Source organism: Belonocnema kinseyi, chromosome 8 (assembly GCF_010883055.1).
Source record: "Belonocnema kinseyi isolate 2016_QV_RU_SX_M_011 chromosome 8, B_treatae_v1, whole genome shotgun sequence".
Lineage (NCBI taxonomy): Eukaryota > Metazoa > Arthropoda > Insecta > Hymenoptera > Cynipidae > Belonocnema > Belonocnema kinseyi.
The window spans coordinates 80301401-80315752 of record NC_046664.1 but is presented as its reverse complement, the minus strand read 5'-3'; the positions used below and the strand labels follow the sequence as shown (position 1 = coordinate 80315752).

Here is a 14352-nt window from a genome sequence, read left to right as displayed (position 1 = left end):
GCCAATTAGCACAAATGGTAAGTTCCGACAGTGCCTACAAGTGTGCCTACTGGCCGCTAAATGGCAATACCGGTTTCATATGTATACACCTGGTAATTAATCTCAAATTTAAGCTTTTGACAAAAAAACTATATTTTTCAGGCCTCATAAATGAAACTGCTACAGAGTTGCGCATAGAAAAATACAATTTCAAATTGAAATGTTTGAAATTTTGTATTTTCATAAGAATGTAATTTTAATTTGGTTAAAAATATTTAGTTTTGATATTTTGCATTACGATTCTCAAAATTAAATCATTTTAATTTGGGGAATAAAATAAAAAACTTGAAAATGAATTACAAAAATTAATCGAATAAACAAAATAAATAAATTACCTGACATTACAGTAATAAATAAAGTCGCCTTTATACCGACAAGCTTAAGGTTAGCTGCACGTGCGTAGAACTTTGTTGGGCAGCGAAATTTTGTTCCGAAAGAGCGTGAAAGAAGGGTTGCCAACTTATAAAATTGATTTACTCCTGCTAATCGAAACTTTCCGAAAATACAATCCAGTCAAACAAACATTACCGAATAGTTTTACTGCCTTTTTGGTACTCTGAATATTCATATGAACAAGTACTAACGAATGCAGTTAATAATGAATTTGATTTAACTTTCTAGCAGGCAGCACATAATAAGTTTTTGGCTCAATAAAAACTAAAAACATTATTAAATTATTCAAAATTGAAAAAATCTTTTGAATCTTCGGTTTGTGTGCACCATCATTACATTTAAAAAACTACGTTACCGACAGTTTCGATCAGCTCGTGTACATGAATTTTATAAGTTAGCAACCCTGCTTTTACGCTCTCTCCAAGACGAAAGTTACACTACCGCCTGTCGGTGTAAAGCAGACCATTGTGGAGAATTTGACCTAATAATCTCGAAGATTATTATATTGGCCCACTTTCCATCCCACAGGTACACATCCCAATGGGCACAAAGTTTAGCGCCGTCTTTAAGACATCGTTACGACATCTTTACGATAACTTTATGACATTCTATGTCCATGTCGTTAAGGTGTCTTTACGATATCGTATATAAGTCGCATGATCTGACTGATCATGGATGTCGTAAATCATTGATCATAGGATGTCGTAAAATTGTCGTAAAGATGTCGTAACGATGTCGTAACGACGTCGCCAAATGTTATGCCCACTGGGATGACCTGTTACTTCGCTACCAAACATGGTAGCGACGCGAGAAGTGATTAGTAGATTCGTTGGTGTCAGTCATTGTTTCGAAACTCTATATTCTGCTTGCGAATTCCTCATAATACGCGAGTATACAAACCGGAGAGCCCATCTATAGGGATCCGACAATCACACTAGAAAGGCCTATAGGGATCCTATATTCAACTTGGAAAGGCTGTTTATAGGGTTTTAACGTTCATCCTGGGGAGCCCATTTATAGGGATCCTAACTTTCACGCTGGAGAGCCCTACAAGGAATAAAAATTCATACTGGATTGCCCATTTATAGAGATCCAACTTTCTCATAACGGTATTTCCAATTCGAACGACTGAGACCAATGATTCAAAATATTTATTTTAAACATAGGCGAGAGACAAACATAACTCTACACATGCACACGGACATACACAATCATCAAAAGGAAAAAAGGAAAATTAAGAATTCAAAATTCAAAAGATAAAAATGTGATTATCACAGTCATTTTCCGTGTACAAGGGATGACAATAGTACGCAATTTCATCCGCTATCATTATTTACGCCCAGGAAGCTTCAAATGATGTGGTATGTATTCAGCAATATCGCCTTCTGCATCAGATCTTGCGAATTTCTAGCTCCCGGCTCTTTAAAATTAACTCCGACACACCTCGCATTAACGTTCCCAGTGGAGGAAATCACGACCGGGTGGATGGTGACCTTCACCCTCCACACTATCAGAATCTCCTGTTCCAACTCCGAATATTTCTGCATCTTCTCAGTATATCGGAGCCTTATATTATTTAAAGAGGGACGCTGATGTATACTAATCTAACTGTTGAGCACGTTCGCCTAACCAAAGGACATCTGGAGAATTGCGTCTGAGTAGATGGTCAGTCAGAATAGTCCTGTCCCAGTAAAGGAGATGATCTTTGTTCTGTAATACGTTAACTGGGCTGTATTTGTAGTAAGGCTCAAATCTCTCTAGTAAGCCATTGTTCAGCGCCATTTTTTGGTGATCGATCTTAGCAACATCATTATGCCTGTACGTGTATTCTGGCAAGGCAAGCATCGTACATCCGTCCAAGATGTGCTCGATGTTCTCATTGGGATCTTCACAAAGACGGCATCTGTCAATAATCTCTGTCTCAGAAAAGAGTTCTCATCGCCTTAACCAAAGGTCTGGAGCATCGCTATCCACGCAAGGAAGATCTAATGTTTGGGAGTATTGCTTGTGCAGCTGTTTATCTCGCTCATGAGCAGCTAATCGTTCAGCATTGAGATGTCCGATGTTCTGGAAATAAACAGTTGCAAGTTTCAAGGGGGTGTACAGGTCAACCCTGCAGATCTAGTCGTAGAGTGAGATGTTAGTCTAGTTTTAAAAATATGTGCCCAATTGCGTAACCAGAGAGTCACACAAACGATCAACAAATGGGATCCCCCTGCCTCCAAGCTTGCGTGGCAAATCCATTCTTTCCACAGCTGTCCTTATATGGTGCATTAGGTGATCAGGCTTTTTTACGCGAATGATTTCGTTAATTAAAACTGTTAATTTGCTTAATTTCGCCGTGGATCAGATGACCAGATCAAAGGAGTATGTTAGGAGAGGAATGGTATAGGTTTTAATTGCCTTTGCGACTCTTAATCAGTAATCTTCTCAAACAGAGCATGATCGTCCAGTATCACCGAAGAACTTATTTCTCCATTTGTCCAGACCCAGAGAAATTTTTGATATCATAGGAGACCTGCAGCAAGATGTTGAGTAAGTAGTTCACTTTCGACTCTGAGCTTGCATAAACCTTTCTGTCGTCCATGTACAGAAAGTGATCGACTTGAAAATCATTCGCTCCCACCTTAATTTTGAACCCATAGGACATGTCATATCATGTTTCGCATGCAACACAACCACAATATCAATAGTGACTTGGTCCTTGCAATCACAGGAGCTTCGAAAACAACCCTTTTGTTCTTTAGAGAGGACATTTTTCTCCTCGCAATATTCATAGACGAAGTCAGAAACGATATACGTGAGAGACTTGTAGAGGGCCGAGAGGCAGGTGATTATTATAGTCACTAGGACTACTGGTACCTACCTTTTTGGGTATCATATACATTACGCCCTCCGTTATAAAAAAGGATAAGTGATCTGGGTTCTCCGAAATTTTTAGCCCTCTTTAGGATACGAGTGACATCGGAGGCCAAGATGGATAGGCTATTCATCCTAGGCGACCATGCAACACTGTACTATTCTAGACGGAGCCACGTCGTGTCCAGTTGAGTTGACCTTCGAGTAACCCAGATGCGTGACCAATATCTGGCTATTTCTTTGGCCCTAGATGGTTTACAATAATTTTGAGTCTTGTTTTTACCATATGCTAGTCCGCGATAGAAGCCTTTTTCGTCTGCCAAAAAAGGCCTATTGTCATTCCTTCTCGCGATCGCTCCCGTAAATTCTCACAGTCGCGCTGACAGGACCATGCGCCTCTGTTTAAGGTAGTCAATCTCTTCGTCCAAGTTCGCAGATACTCTTGAACTAATCTTATTTGGGTAAAGGATCTCCTCCACACGACTAGACAGTCTCTGAGATAGATCGCCCTTTCGAAATGGGTCCAATCGTCCCAGTTTTGCTTTTATTTTACTAATCTTGCCTTGAAGTCAAGACTTCCATAGAGGATCTGACATCTTTTTTTGGCCATAGTTGCTAGTAGCCCAGCCTTTGATTCTTGCAAGAACAGAGGCAGTATCTAGGTGCTCAATGGGTCGAATGACCGCAGAAGGTCCTTGTTGACTCTATATTTTAAAAGACCGTTTGCCATTGTTGATTCCTGATCTCCGAACTCTAGGATGGCTTAATTGGTCTTAATTGATCAGCCAGGTGTTGTTTAATCACTTTATGGACCAGTTCAGGATAAACCTTCATGAAAAGACGCTGTTGTTCGACTCCGAGATGCCCTCCCCTTGCTTTTGCCCAAAAGTTACATCTGATAACATCTCCATTCATTTCCGGCGTCAACTTGATCCTCTTTTTGGTCTGAGCACCCTGATATTGCTGGTGAAATGGAGTCTCAACGTCAGAACTTATTCAGTCGATTATTCTCCTAGCGAGGATGTTATCGTCTATAATTAGACGCCTTCGTTGTTCAAGGTCATCTTGGGTTACTGCTCTCATTTCCGGGAAACTCGCTACAAATTTTTGGCGAATGGCCGTCCCATCGAGAGAAGTTGTGGTGGCTCTCGTGTCGTACTCGAAATGGCAACGCATCAAGTACTTATCATTGATGGGTTTGAAAATTGATGCACTGCCGTGGAATTTCTGTGGAAGTGGTCTGTTGGGGTCCCACGTCCGATTATGTAACTCACTTTCACGCTCTTTCTAAGACGAAAGTTACGCCATTGCTCGTCGGTGTAAAGTAGACCATTTTGGAGTAATTAAATAATTTTGAAGATTATTATTATTATTATTAATTTAGAGTTCAAATTTATCAGATCTCAAAATTTCTTTAAATTTGTATTAAAAATATAATTACAAAAATGGTAGACTTTAAAACCTACTCTTTGGCCTATATTATACTTTGGACTATCAGGGTCATCAATCAAAGGTTCATCTGTACAGGTAATATCGAAACAAAAACCATCTGGTGCACTATATTGGTTAAAAAGTACGGATGTGAATAAATTCGCATTCTCGCCTGAATCGAATAAAAATATTTGTTAATTAGCTCTTTTATAAGAAGAAACCAAGTTACAAGTTTACACTGTTTATTAGAAACATCTGTTAAATTGAAATTGAATTTTATTTACCTAAATTGGGTCTACCCCTCCAAATAAATTCTGCCGTCTTACTACCGTATCGTTTACCTCTGTCTTGATAATCAATACGGGCAAAAAGTTGACCGTCGAACCCCATTTGGGCAAACATTGATGCCTGTTCTCTTGAGTGTCCAAAGGGATCAATTTGCCATCCAATCTTTGGCCTGGCGCATTTTCCGAGGGTGTCATTCAATCTCCTGATTAAAATACAATAATTATTATTATATGAGTAATAAAATGAATTTTAGATTTTTTAAATTTAAATTATATCCAATTATAAAAAATTGCATGGCGTTATTTTCGATTAACTCGATTAACGATTTCTTTTATGCTAGAGGGCATCGATAACCCCCATTTCATTTCAAATCCGAGAAAATAAATTCCCTATTTTTTTATTAACATTTGAACAGGTGCTGGTTTTGACTCGGAAGTTTTCCATGTAAAATACATTGGGAAAAGTAGCTTTTTCGAGTTTTTAGAATAATTTTTTAGGGTTTGGGAAAGTCTGACGGGAAAGGATAGAGGCTCGTAGAGACTTATTTTATGAAGAATTTCATGTAATCACATCCTTGTTAAAGCAAATTGAAGCTTGTTGAAAATAAATAATAATTTATTCTTTATACAATTGGAAAATGTTATAAAACAAATGTATGTTATTAACGATAATATTCTGAAAATTACAAGAAATTATTAGAAAAACAACCTTTTTTAAACCAATAGAATTTGTTTACATAATTAGAAATTAATTGATAAATATTGATACAATGTTCCATTAGACCAACAAAAAAAATTATAATTACAAAAAAAGCCGAAAAAAATTATTTTTATAGATGAAATTTGCTGAAACAATTGCAAATTAATTAACTAATGTTTCTAATCATTCGACTAAATAAATATTAATAATTTTTAATATCAAATTTCTTAAAGTAAAAATTATTTTAAGAAATACCATTTGGTTCAATAATTGAAGGTTAATGAACCAATGCTTATTAATATTCCATTAGACCATTAGTAATAATTTTTAGGCAGAAATAACGAACTTTTTGAAGAAAAAGAAATTTAAACACATTACATTTCTTTAAATAATTAAAAGTTAATTAACGAATGTTGATGAATATTCCACCAGGAAAATCTTAATACTTTAAAGGAAAAAAAGTCGAGAATGCATTGCTCAAAAAGGGTGTGTTCGGTTGTCAAACCCATACGCCTGATACCTGAAATTCTTCACTGGATAATTATCTACTTGAACCGACACCTGTTAGAATAAAAAATAAAAATATAAAAAATCAGGTAATTTCTTTATTCGGATTTGAAATGAAATGAGGGGGATCTTTGCCCTCTAAAAAACATTTTTTTTAGCCACACTACTGGATCAAGCTGTTATTTTTTTGCTGCCGTTTTAAATAAGAAGTCTGAAAACTTCAGGTTTATGAAAAATGTCAAATGATCCAAATAATATATTCAAAAGTAATAATAATTAATGGAACATGGGTAACCCGCGCAGCGGGAAATAAGTGTCGCCAACTTAGAAAATTAATTTACACCAGTTGATCGAAACTGTCGGTAACGTAGTTTATCAAATCTACTGACGCACAGAAATCGCAGATTCAGAATGTTTTTTTAAGTTTAAATAATTTAATTATTTCAACAGTGTTTTTTGTGATAAACAAACTTGTTCTGTGCTGCTTTTTAAAATTTAAATCGGCTTGATTACTAACTGGAGTCATCAGTACTTGTTTATATTAATATTCATAGCGGTAAGTCGACAGTAAATCTTTTTGGTAACAGTTCTTTTTTCATGTATTTCTGCACAGTTTCAATTAGCTGAAATACATGAATTTAATAAGTTGGCACACCTTCTCTCACGCTCTTTTCGAGGAAAAGTTTCCCTACCCGCAGCAGTTCTATGCACGTGTAGGTAAACTTCGGTTTGAGGGTGAAGACGCGAGCATTCAGGGATGTTTTTGGGCCTAGGGAGGGCTGAACAAGGATCTTTTACACTACAGAGTAATTTTTGGAACGGTGGATTGATTAATAATGAGATTGTATACTTAGCGTTGATTTCTAGAATGCTAGACAAGGGAATTTTATGTTTGGGATCAATTTCTAGGCCTAGGCAAAGCCATAAAAGTAAATTTAATAATTAGGGATAATTTTTGGACCTTTGAGTGGAGAGTTAGACAAGGGCATCTTATACTTCGGGGTGATTTTTGGGGCTAGGAAGAACTGAACAAGTGTCTTTTAAACTCAGTGGTGATTTTTCAAACTGTGAAAGGGTGTACGAGGTGCTTTCTCGGGGTTGTGGAGTGCTAAACAAGCAGATATTATTAAGATTGTATATTTAGGGTCGATCTATAAGTCTGGGAAGTGTTAGACAAGGGAATTTTATACTTGGTGGTGATTTTTGGTATTAGGGAGGGCTGAACAAGGATCTTTTATATTTAGGTGTGGTTTTTGGGGCTGTGGAGTGCTAAATAATAATATTGTATACACAGGGTAGATTTCTGAATCTTGAGACAGTTAGAAAAGGATGTTTTAAACTTAGTGGTGATTTTTGAAGCTGTGGATGGATGTAGGAGGCGTTTTTTCGGGGCTGTAAAATGCTAGACGAGGGGATTTTATATTTGGGGTCAATTTCTGGACTTGCAGAGAGTCAAAGAAGGCAATTTAAAACTTAGGGACGATTTTTGGGAATTTAAGTGGTAAATAATGAGATTGTATATTTTACTGTCAGTTTCTAAATCCCGGAAGAGTTAGACAAGGGAATTTTGTACTTGGCTGTGATTTCTCGCACTAGGAAGGGCTGAACAAGAATCTTTTACACAGTAATTTTTGGGTTTCTGGAGTACTAAACAAGAAAATTGTTTAATCAGGGTCGATTTTTTAATTTAGGGAGAGCTAGACAAGGGTCCTTTATACTTAGTGCTGATTTTTAAAGCTGTGGAACGTTGTACGTGGCGTTTTTGAGGCTGTGGAGTGCTAGACAAGGAGATCTTATACTTGGGGTCAATTATTGGACCTGCAGAGAACCGAAAAACAGAATTTAATACTTAGGGATGATTTTTGGGGTCTTGGAGTGGTAAATAAAGAGATCGTATACTTATGTTCGACTTCTGAATCCCAGGAGAGTTGGACAAGGGAAATCTATACTTGGTGGTGAGTTTTGGTACTAGGGACCCAGTGGGCACGAAATTTGGCGACGTCGTTACGACATCATTACGACATATTTACGACAACTTTACGACATCCTATGTCCATGTCGTTTCGGTGTCTTTGCGATATCGTAAAGACATTATCAGACCATACGATTTATTTACGATATCGTAAAGAAACTTTAACGACATGGACATATGATGTCGTAAAGTTGTCGTAAAATTGTCGTAACGATGTCGTAACGATGTCTTAAAGACGTCGCCAAACTTGGTGCCCACTGGGGAGAGCTGAATAATAATCTTTTACAATTAGTGGTAATTTTTTAAGCTGTGGAATTCTAAATATTAATATTGTATACTCAGGATCGATATTTGAATCTGTAGAGTGTTAGACAAGGGAATTTTTTACTTAGCTATGATTTCTGGTACTAGGGAAGCTGAACCATACTCAGGGTCGATTTTTTAATTTAGGTAGGGCTAGACAAGGGTCTTTTATACTTAGTGACGATTTTTAAAGCTGTAGAGGAAGATACAATGCGTTTTTAGGTATGATTGTTTGGGCTATGGAGTGATAGATGATGGGATTATATACTTAGAGTAGATTTCTGAATTCAGGGAGAGTTAAGCATGGGAATTTTATACTTCGGAGTGATGTTTGGGCCTAGGAAGGATTAAACCAGTTCATTTTGCACTTAGGTGTAATTTTTTGGGATGTGAAAGGTAAACAAGTAGTTGAAAATTTCTCAAAAAACCGCAACTTTCCAGCATTAGTGAAAGCAAATATTAATATTTATAATAATAACTTGTTTAAACAATTTTTGTTGTTAACTTTAATTATTCATTTAACTGATTTGAATTAAAAATCGGACAGAAAGTGAAAATTTTCTGAAAAACCCGTGATTTTCTATCTCCATTCTATGATAACATTACTAAAAACAATAGTATCGTTTTTCATTGTTCCGTATTTCGCTTTAAATTGTATTCTAAGTTGCGCTAAAACATGTATCATTTCAATTAATTTATATGATTACAATTCATAAAATGCATAAAAAATTAAAAATTACATTATACTAATTCGTATTTCCTTGTTTTTATAATTTTCTATATTTTAAATCTTGTTTTTTAACGATTAAGGAAAAACTACTGCGCATCTGCATATTTAGCGGGCACAGCATTTGGCGACGTCTTTAAGACATCGTTACGACATCTCCACGACAACGATGTCTTTACGATATCGTAAGGACACCGTAGCGACACGGACATAGGATGTCGTAAAATTGTCGTAAAGATGTTGTAAAGAGGTCGCCAAATTTTGTGCTTACTGGGTATGATCTAATGCAGGAACCTATATAGGGCCCTATACAGGAATCTATATAGGATCCTATGTCCTTTTTCGTTTTTTCTGACTTTTTTCCAAAAATTTAATTTTTTTTATTTTCAATTTTATTTTTTACGATTGAAATAAAATCTACTCTTTCTCAATAGAAATGATTAATAATAAATGAATAGATCTTTCTAGGCAAAACAGTTTTGTCTGTTAATTTTAGTTCGTACCTTATGTCGTTTTTTCAAAAGAAAACCTAATATTTTTATTTTGAATGTTATTTTCTACGACTAAAGCAAAAAATACGTGTCCTATCAAAAATTATAGCACTTTTTTGGATCAACAAGTTTTGTCTAATTTTTTTTCGTAGCTTGTGTCGTTAGTCCAAAAAAAGGTATTTTTTATTTTTTATGTTGTTTCTGATGACTAAAAACAAAAACTACGATTTAAGTGGGACGATGGTCGTGGGGGCTAAAGCGTAGGCTTTGGACCCACTCCTTCGGGTTGCGGGTTGGATTCCCGCCTCGCACTCTGGAAAAATCTCGGTGGCCCATGCGGTGAACACTAGCCTAGCAAGGGAGTTGTTCATCTCCGGAGAGTCGTGGGACCGGTACCTCTAGAGAAAAAGTTTTTCTCTAAGTACTTAAGGCTGTTGCTCTTGGTGGTTCGGAACCCACCTTAAACTGTAGGTCCCCCTTCCACCACCAAGTAAGTGTGTGGAGGGTGTGTAAAGGAATAGAGAAGGTGTAAGAAAAATGTAAACCCTTAGGGGACACATTAGAAGCTTCCATTCCATTCCAAAAACTACGATTTTGACCAAAAAACTGAATTTTTTGATTTTTCATTATTTTTAGCACGATCATATTTCGAATTTTCAATATTTCGACCAAATTGAAAAAGTTGTTATGATAATCTTGTGGGACCTTCAAAAATTGACATTTTTCTTTTTTCCACTTTTTTTTATATCATGCGTTGTTTGGCCTAAAATGTTTATTTTAGTTTATTTTTTTGGATTTTGAAAATGCTCTAACTCTGATCATTTTCTTTTCATAGAAAAAAGTCATGAAGATAAATTGTTTGAGTTTCTGCGTATTATGAATAACCGTACACAGAATTTTGAAATCTTTAAAAAATTTGGTTTCAAACATTTTCAAAATGCGCTCACTTTTTGAATTTTGATCTAAAATAGCTGGGTTACGAACTTGTTCTTTCTTTTTAGGCTTCAAAAAAGTGTTCCAAAGCAGAATCCAATCTGATCAATTTTTCGAAAGTTATCATGGCTACAGAATACGGGCTACATACTACAGACTACAGACAGAGAAACACCTTCGTAAAAATCGTTTTTCTGACTCAGGGGGTCTCAAAACGTGGAGATTTGATGAAAACCGACGAAGTGAAATTTTACGTAAAACCAATACCTTATTAGGATGAGAATGTCAAATAAATAAAAGAGGAAGAAAGAAGGGAACCTCTAAATTCCTTTCCATCTCTTCTCAGTGTGCACATCGTTTGGCGACGTCTTTACGACATCTTTACGACAACTTTACGACATCCTATGTCCATATCGTTAAGGTGTCTTTACGATATCGTAAATAAGTCGTATGATCTGACAATGTATTTACGATATCGCAAAGGCATCGAAACGACATGGACATAGGATGTCGTAACGATGTCGTAAGGACGTCCTCAAATTGTGTGCCCACTGGGTTGTCTTGTCTTTTTAAATGTTCATTTTTTAATAATATTGTTTACGTTGCAAAATAATTTAAATTGTAATTTACAATCATCTTAATTTCTTAAATTTAAATTACTACTTGTTAAACATTTTCAAAATTATTAGATTTTAAATTCTCAGTGTTCACACAGTGTTTCACATCTTCATTGTTATGAAAATAGACCGCATAAACGTTTTGTTTTGTAAAAGAGACTTTCAACATTCAGAGTATTCAGGCTGAAGTAGTTCATGACACATTTTAAAAAAACTTAAAAAGTGAGTCATCACTTTTTTGAAGTAATACACATATGTGTAAGACAAATATGTTCCCAACAAAAATTATCTTCTTTAAGTATCGTATAAATCTCAATCTTATCCCACTTATGAGAAAGTAAATAAAAAAGATTTTAAAAAAATCACTTCAAAGAAAAAAAATACTTTTCTCGATTACTTAAATGTCAACCAATTAAATTTACAAAAATAAACAATAAAAAAGAAGAAAAAAGAAGGCAACCTACAAATATCTTTTCTTCTTTTTTTCAATGTTTTAAATTTTTATTTTTACCTTCTAATTAAAAATGAAAACATATTCAAAAGCATTTTTGAACTAAAGCGATATTTCTTTTCTCTTTTATATGTTTGTTTTTTAAATTTAAATGAACACTTAAAATTACGTCGTTATATTTGATCTGTGGAATTTTTATTTAATTTAAAATAATTTAATAGTTACATAAAACTAAAAAAAGATATTGACCAAAATCATGTAATGTTTTTTTTTAAATAAATTTTTTTTATAATTACCTAAAACCCCAAGAAAATTGATCAATTATAGACTGATAGTGGGTCACTGCTTCATCATTCATGCTCCAACCTCCACCAATTATTTCGAGTCTTCCTTCATTAATTAAGGATCGAACAATTGTCTTTATTTTTTCATTTTGTTTGTCCCACCACTTGAAGAAAAATGCTGATTCCACATAAATGAATCTGTTTATAAAATTTTAGAACATAATCAAATATTTGAAAATTATCGAGTTAAGAATATATTGAACTCCTCCGTTTTTGCCTTCATCTCGATCTTGCAAAAATAAGTAATATAATATAAAATTAAATTAAATATATAAATATTAGTGTGGTGCCAAAAATCATTGTTTGGATTTCCTAAACTCTCACACCCTCATTTTGTGTAATTTAATTTTTTTTAACTTGTAAACTTTTTAAATTAGAAAATATTTTGTGTCTTTTCTGAATTGAATTACATTTATATAAAAATTTCAAGCTAAAATTATATAAACTTATTTATAAAATTAAATTTGTAGCCTTCATTTTAAGAAATAAGTAAAAAAAAACTTTTTCGAATTACTCTAATATACATAAGTGAGTATATAAAATTATTAATTCTATTTGTAAAATTATTTTGATTATTTTCTTACCTCCATAGTAATATTGGTCAAATGTTTTTAACCACCTAACATCATCATGAGTGTGAGGTACAATGTGGATATTTAGTTTTTTCGGATCAACTTTTGCACATGCCTAGGAATATTTGTAAAATTAAATAAAATTTTTTTTTAATGATACGAAATGTTTATTGTAACTTATTTTAGAATGAGAAATATTTTTATATCTTTTCTCAATTCATAATTTTAGCGTTTACTTTAGGAGGAAAAAAACGTTTTAATTCAACATCTTTAAAAAGCTATTTGCATAATTTATTTAAATTCTCAATTTAACCATCTATTCAAACACAAGAAAAAAGCATTAGATTTCAAAATAATTTAAAAAATAAATATTTTTTAATTTTTGCTCAATCCTCCATCTACAACTATCAATTTCAAAAACTCATCTCTGTTCGTAAAAATCCTAAATTGAAACATTTTTTTAGAAAAAGAAACATTTTCTTCTAAATCCTTAGTTTCGTAATTGATTTCAAGGAATAGAAAACTTAGGTTTCAACGACATTTAAAAAAAAGGAAATATTTTTATATTTTTCATCGATCCTTAATTTCATAATTCATTTCATTGGTTTTGAACATCTATTAAAAAAAGAAATATTTTTTCCTAATTCTTAATTTCATAGTTTACTCCAGAAAGTTCAACATCATTTAAAGAAAAAATATTCTTCCTCAATCCTTAATTTCATCTTCTATTGCAGAACGTGAAAAAGTTGGATTTCAACATGTTTGAAAAAAGAAAATATTTCTATATTTTTCGTCAATCTCTGATATAATAAATTTTGTCAGGATGTAAGAAGTCCAAGATTTCAAAATGTTTTGAAAAAAGAAATATTTTTTTCTCAATCCTCAATTTTATTCTGTATTCTAAGATATAAAAAACTGACTTGCAACATCTCAATTTCATAATTGCATAATTTATTTCATATTTTATTTCATTAATTTATTTCCGGACGTAAGAAAAACTTGGATTTTGACGTCTTAAAAAAAAAGAAATATTGTTTCGTAATCCTCAATTTCATCTTTTATTCAAGGACGTAAAAAATTTGGATTCATCTTTTAAAAAAGAAATATTTCTTTATTTTTTCAAAATCCTCAATTTCATAATTTATTTCCGGACAGGAGAAAAAATTGGATTTTAACATCTATATAAAACAACGAAATATTGATTCGCAATCTCCAATTTCATCTTTCATTCAAGGATGCAAAAAATTGGATTTTAACATTTTTTTGAACAAATATTTCTATATTTTTTCTAAATTCTCAATTTCATAATTTATGTCCGAACGTAAAACAGCTTGGACTAGGACATCTTTAAAAAAATAAATATTGTTTCGCAATCCTCAATTTCATTTTCTATTCTAGGACACGAAAAAGTTGGATGTAACATCTTTTAAAGAAGAAATATTTCTACATTTTTTCTGAATCCTCACTTTCATAATTTATTTCCAGGTGTCAAAAGCTTGGATTTGGAAATCTTTAAAAAAAGAAATATTATTTCGCAATCCTCAATTTCATCTTTTATTCTAGGATGCGAAAAAATTAGCTTCAACATCTTTTGAAAAAGAAAATATTTCCTTCTTTTTTAATCCTCAAATGAGTCCTTCACTTCCGGACATAAACAAACTTGTACTTTAAAATTAAACAAATATATTTATATATATATGGTCTCAATTCTTCATTTCATCTTTTA

At 33.4% G+C, this 14352-nt stretch overlaps 1 protein-coding gene across 1 annotated transcript in view; it reads right to left on the bottom strand.

Moving 5' to 3' along the window:
* LOC117178568 (lysosomal alpha-mannosidase-like) overlaps positions 1–14352 on the bottom strand; it is a 37695-nt gene that overhangs the window by 20275 nt on the left and 3068 nt on the right. Inside the window, 4 exon segments of the mRNA XM_033369997.1 lie at positions 4758–4894; positions 5007–5212; positions 12007–12263; positions 12619–12741. Of these exon segments, the coding sequence (XP_033225888.1) occupies positions 4758–4894; positions 5007–5212; positions 12007–12263; positions 12619–12741 (723 nt within the window).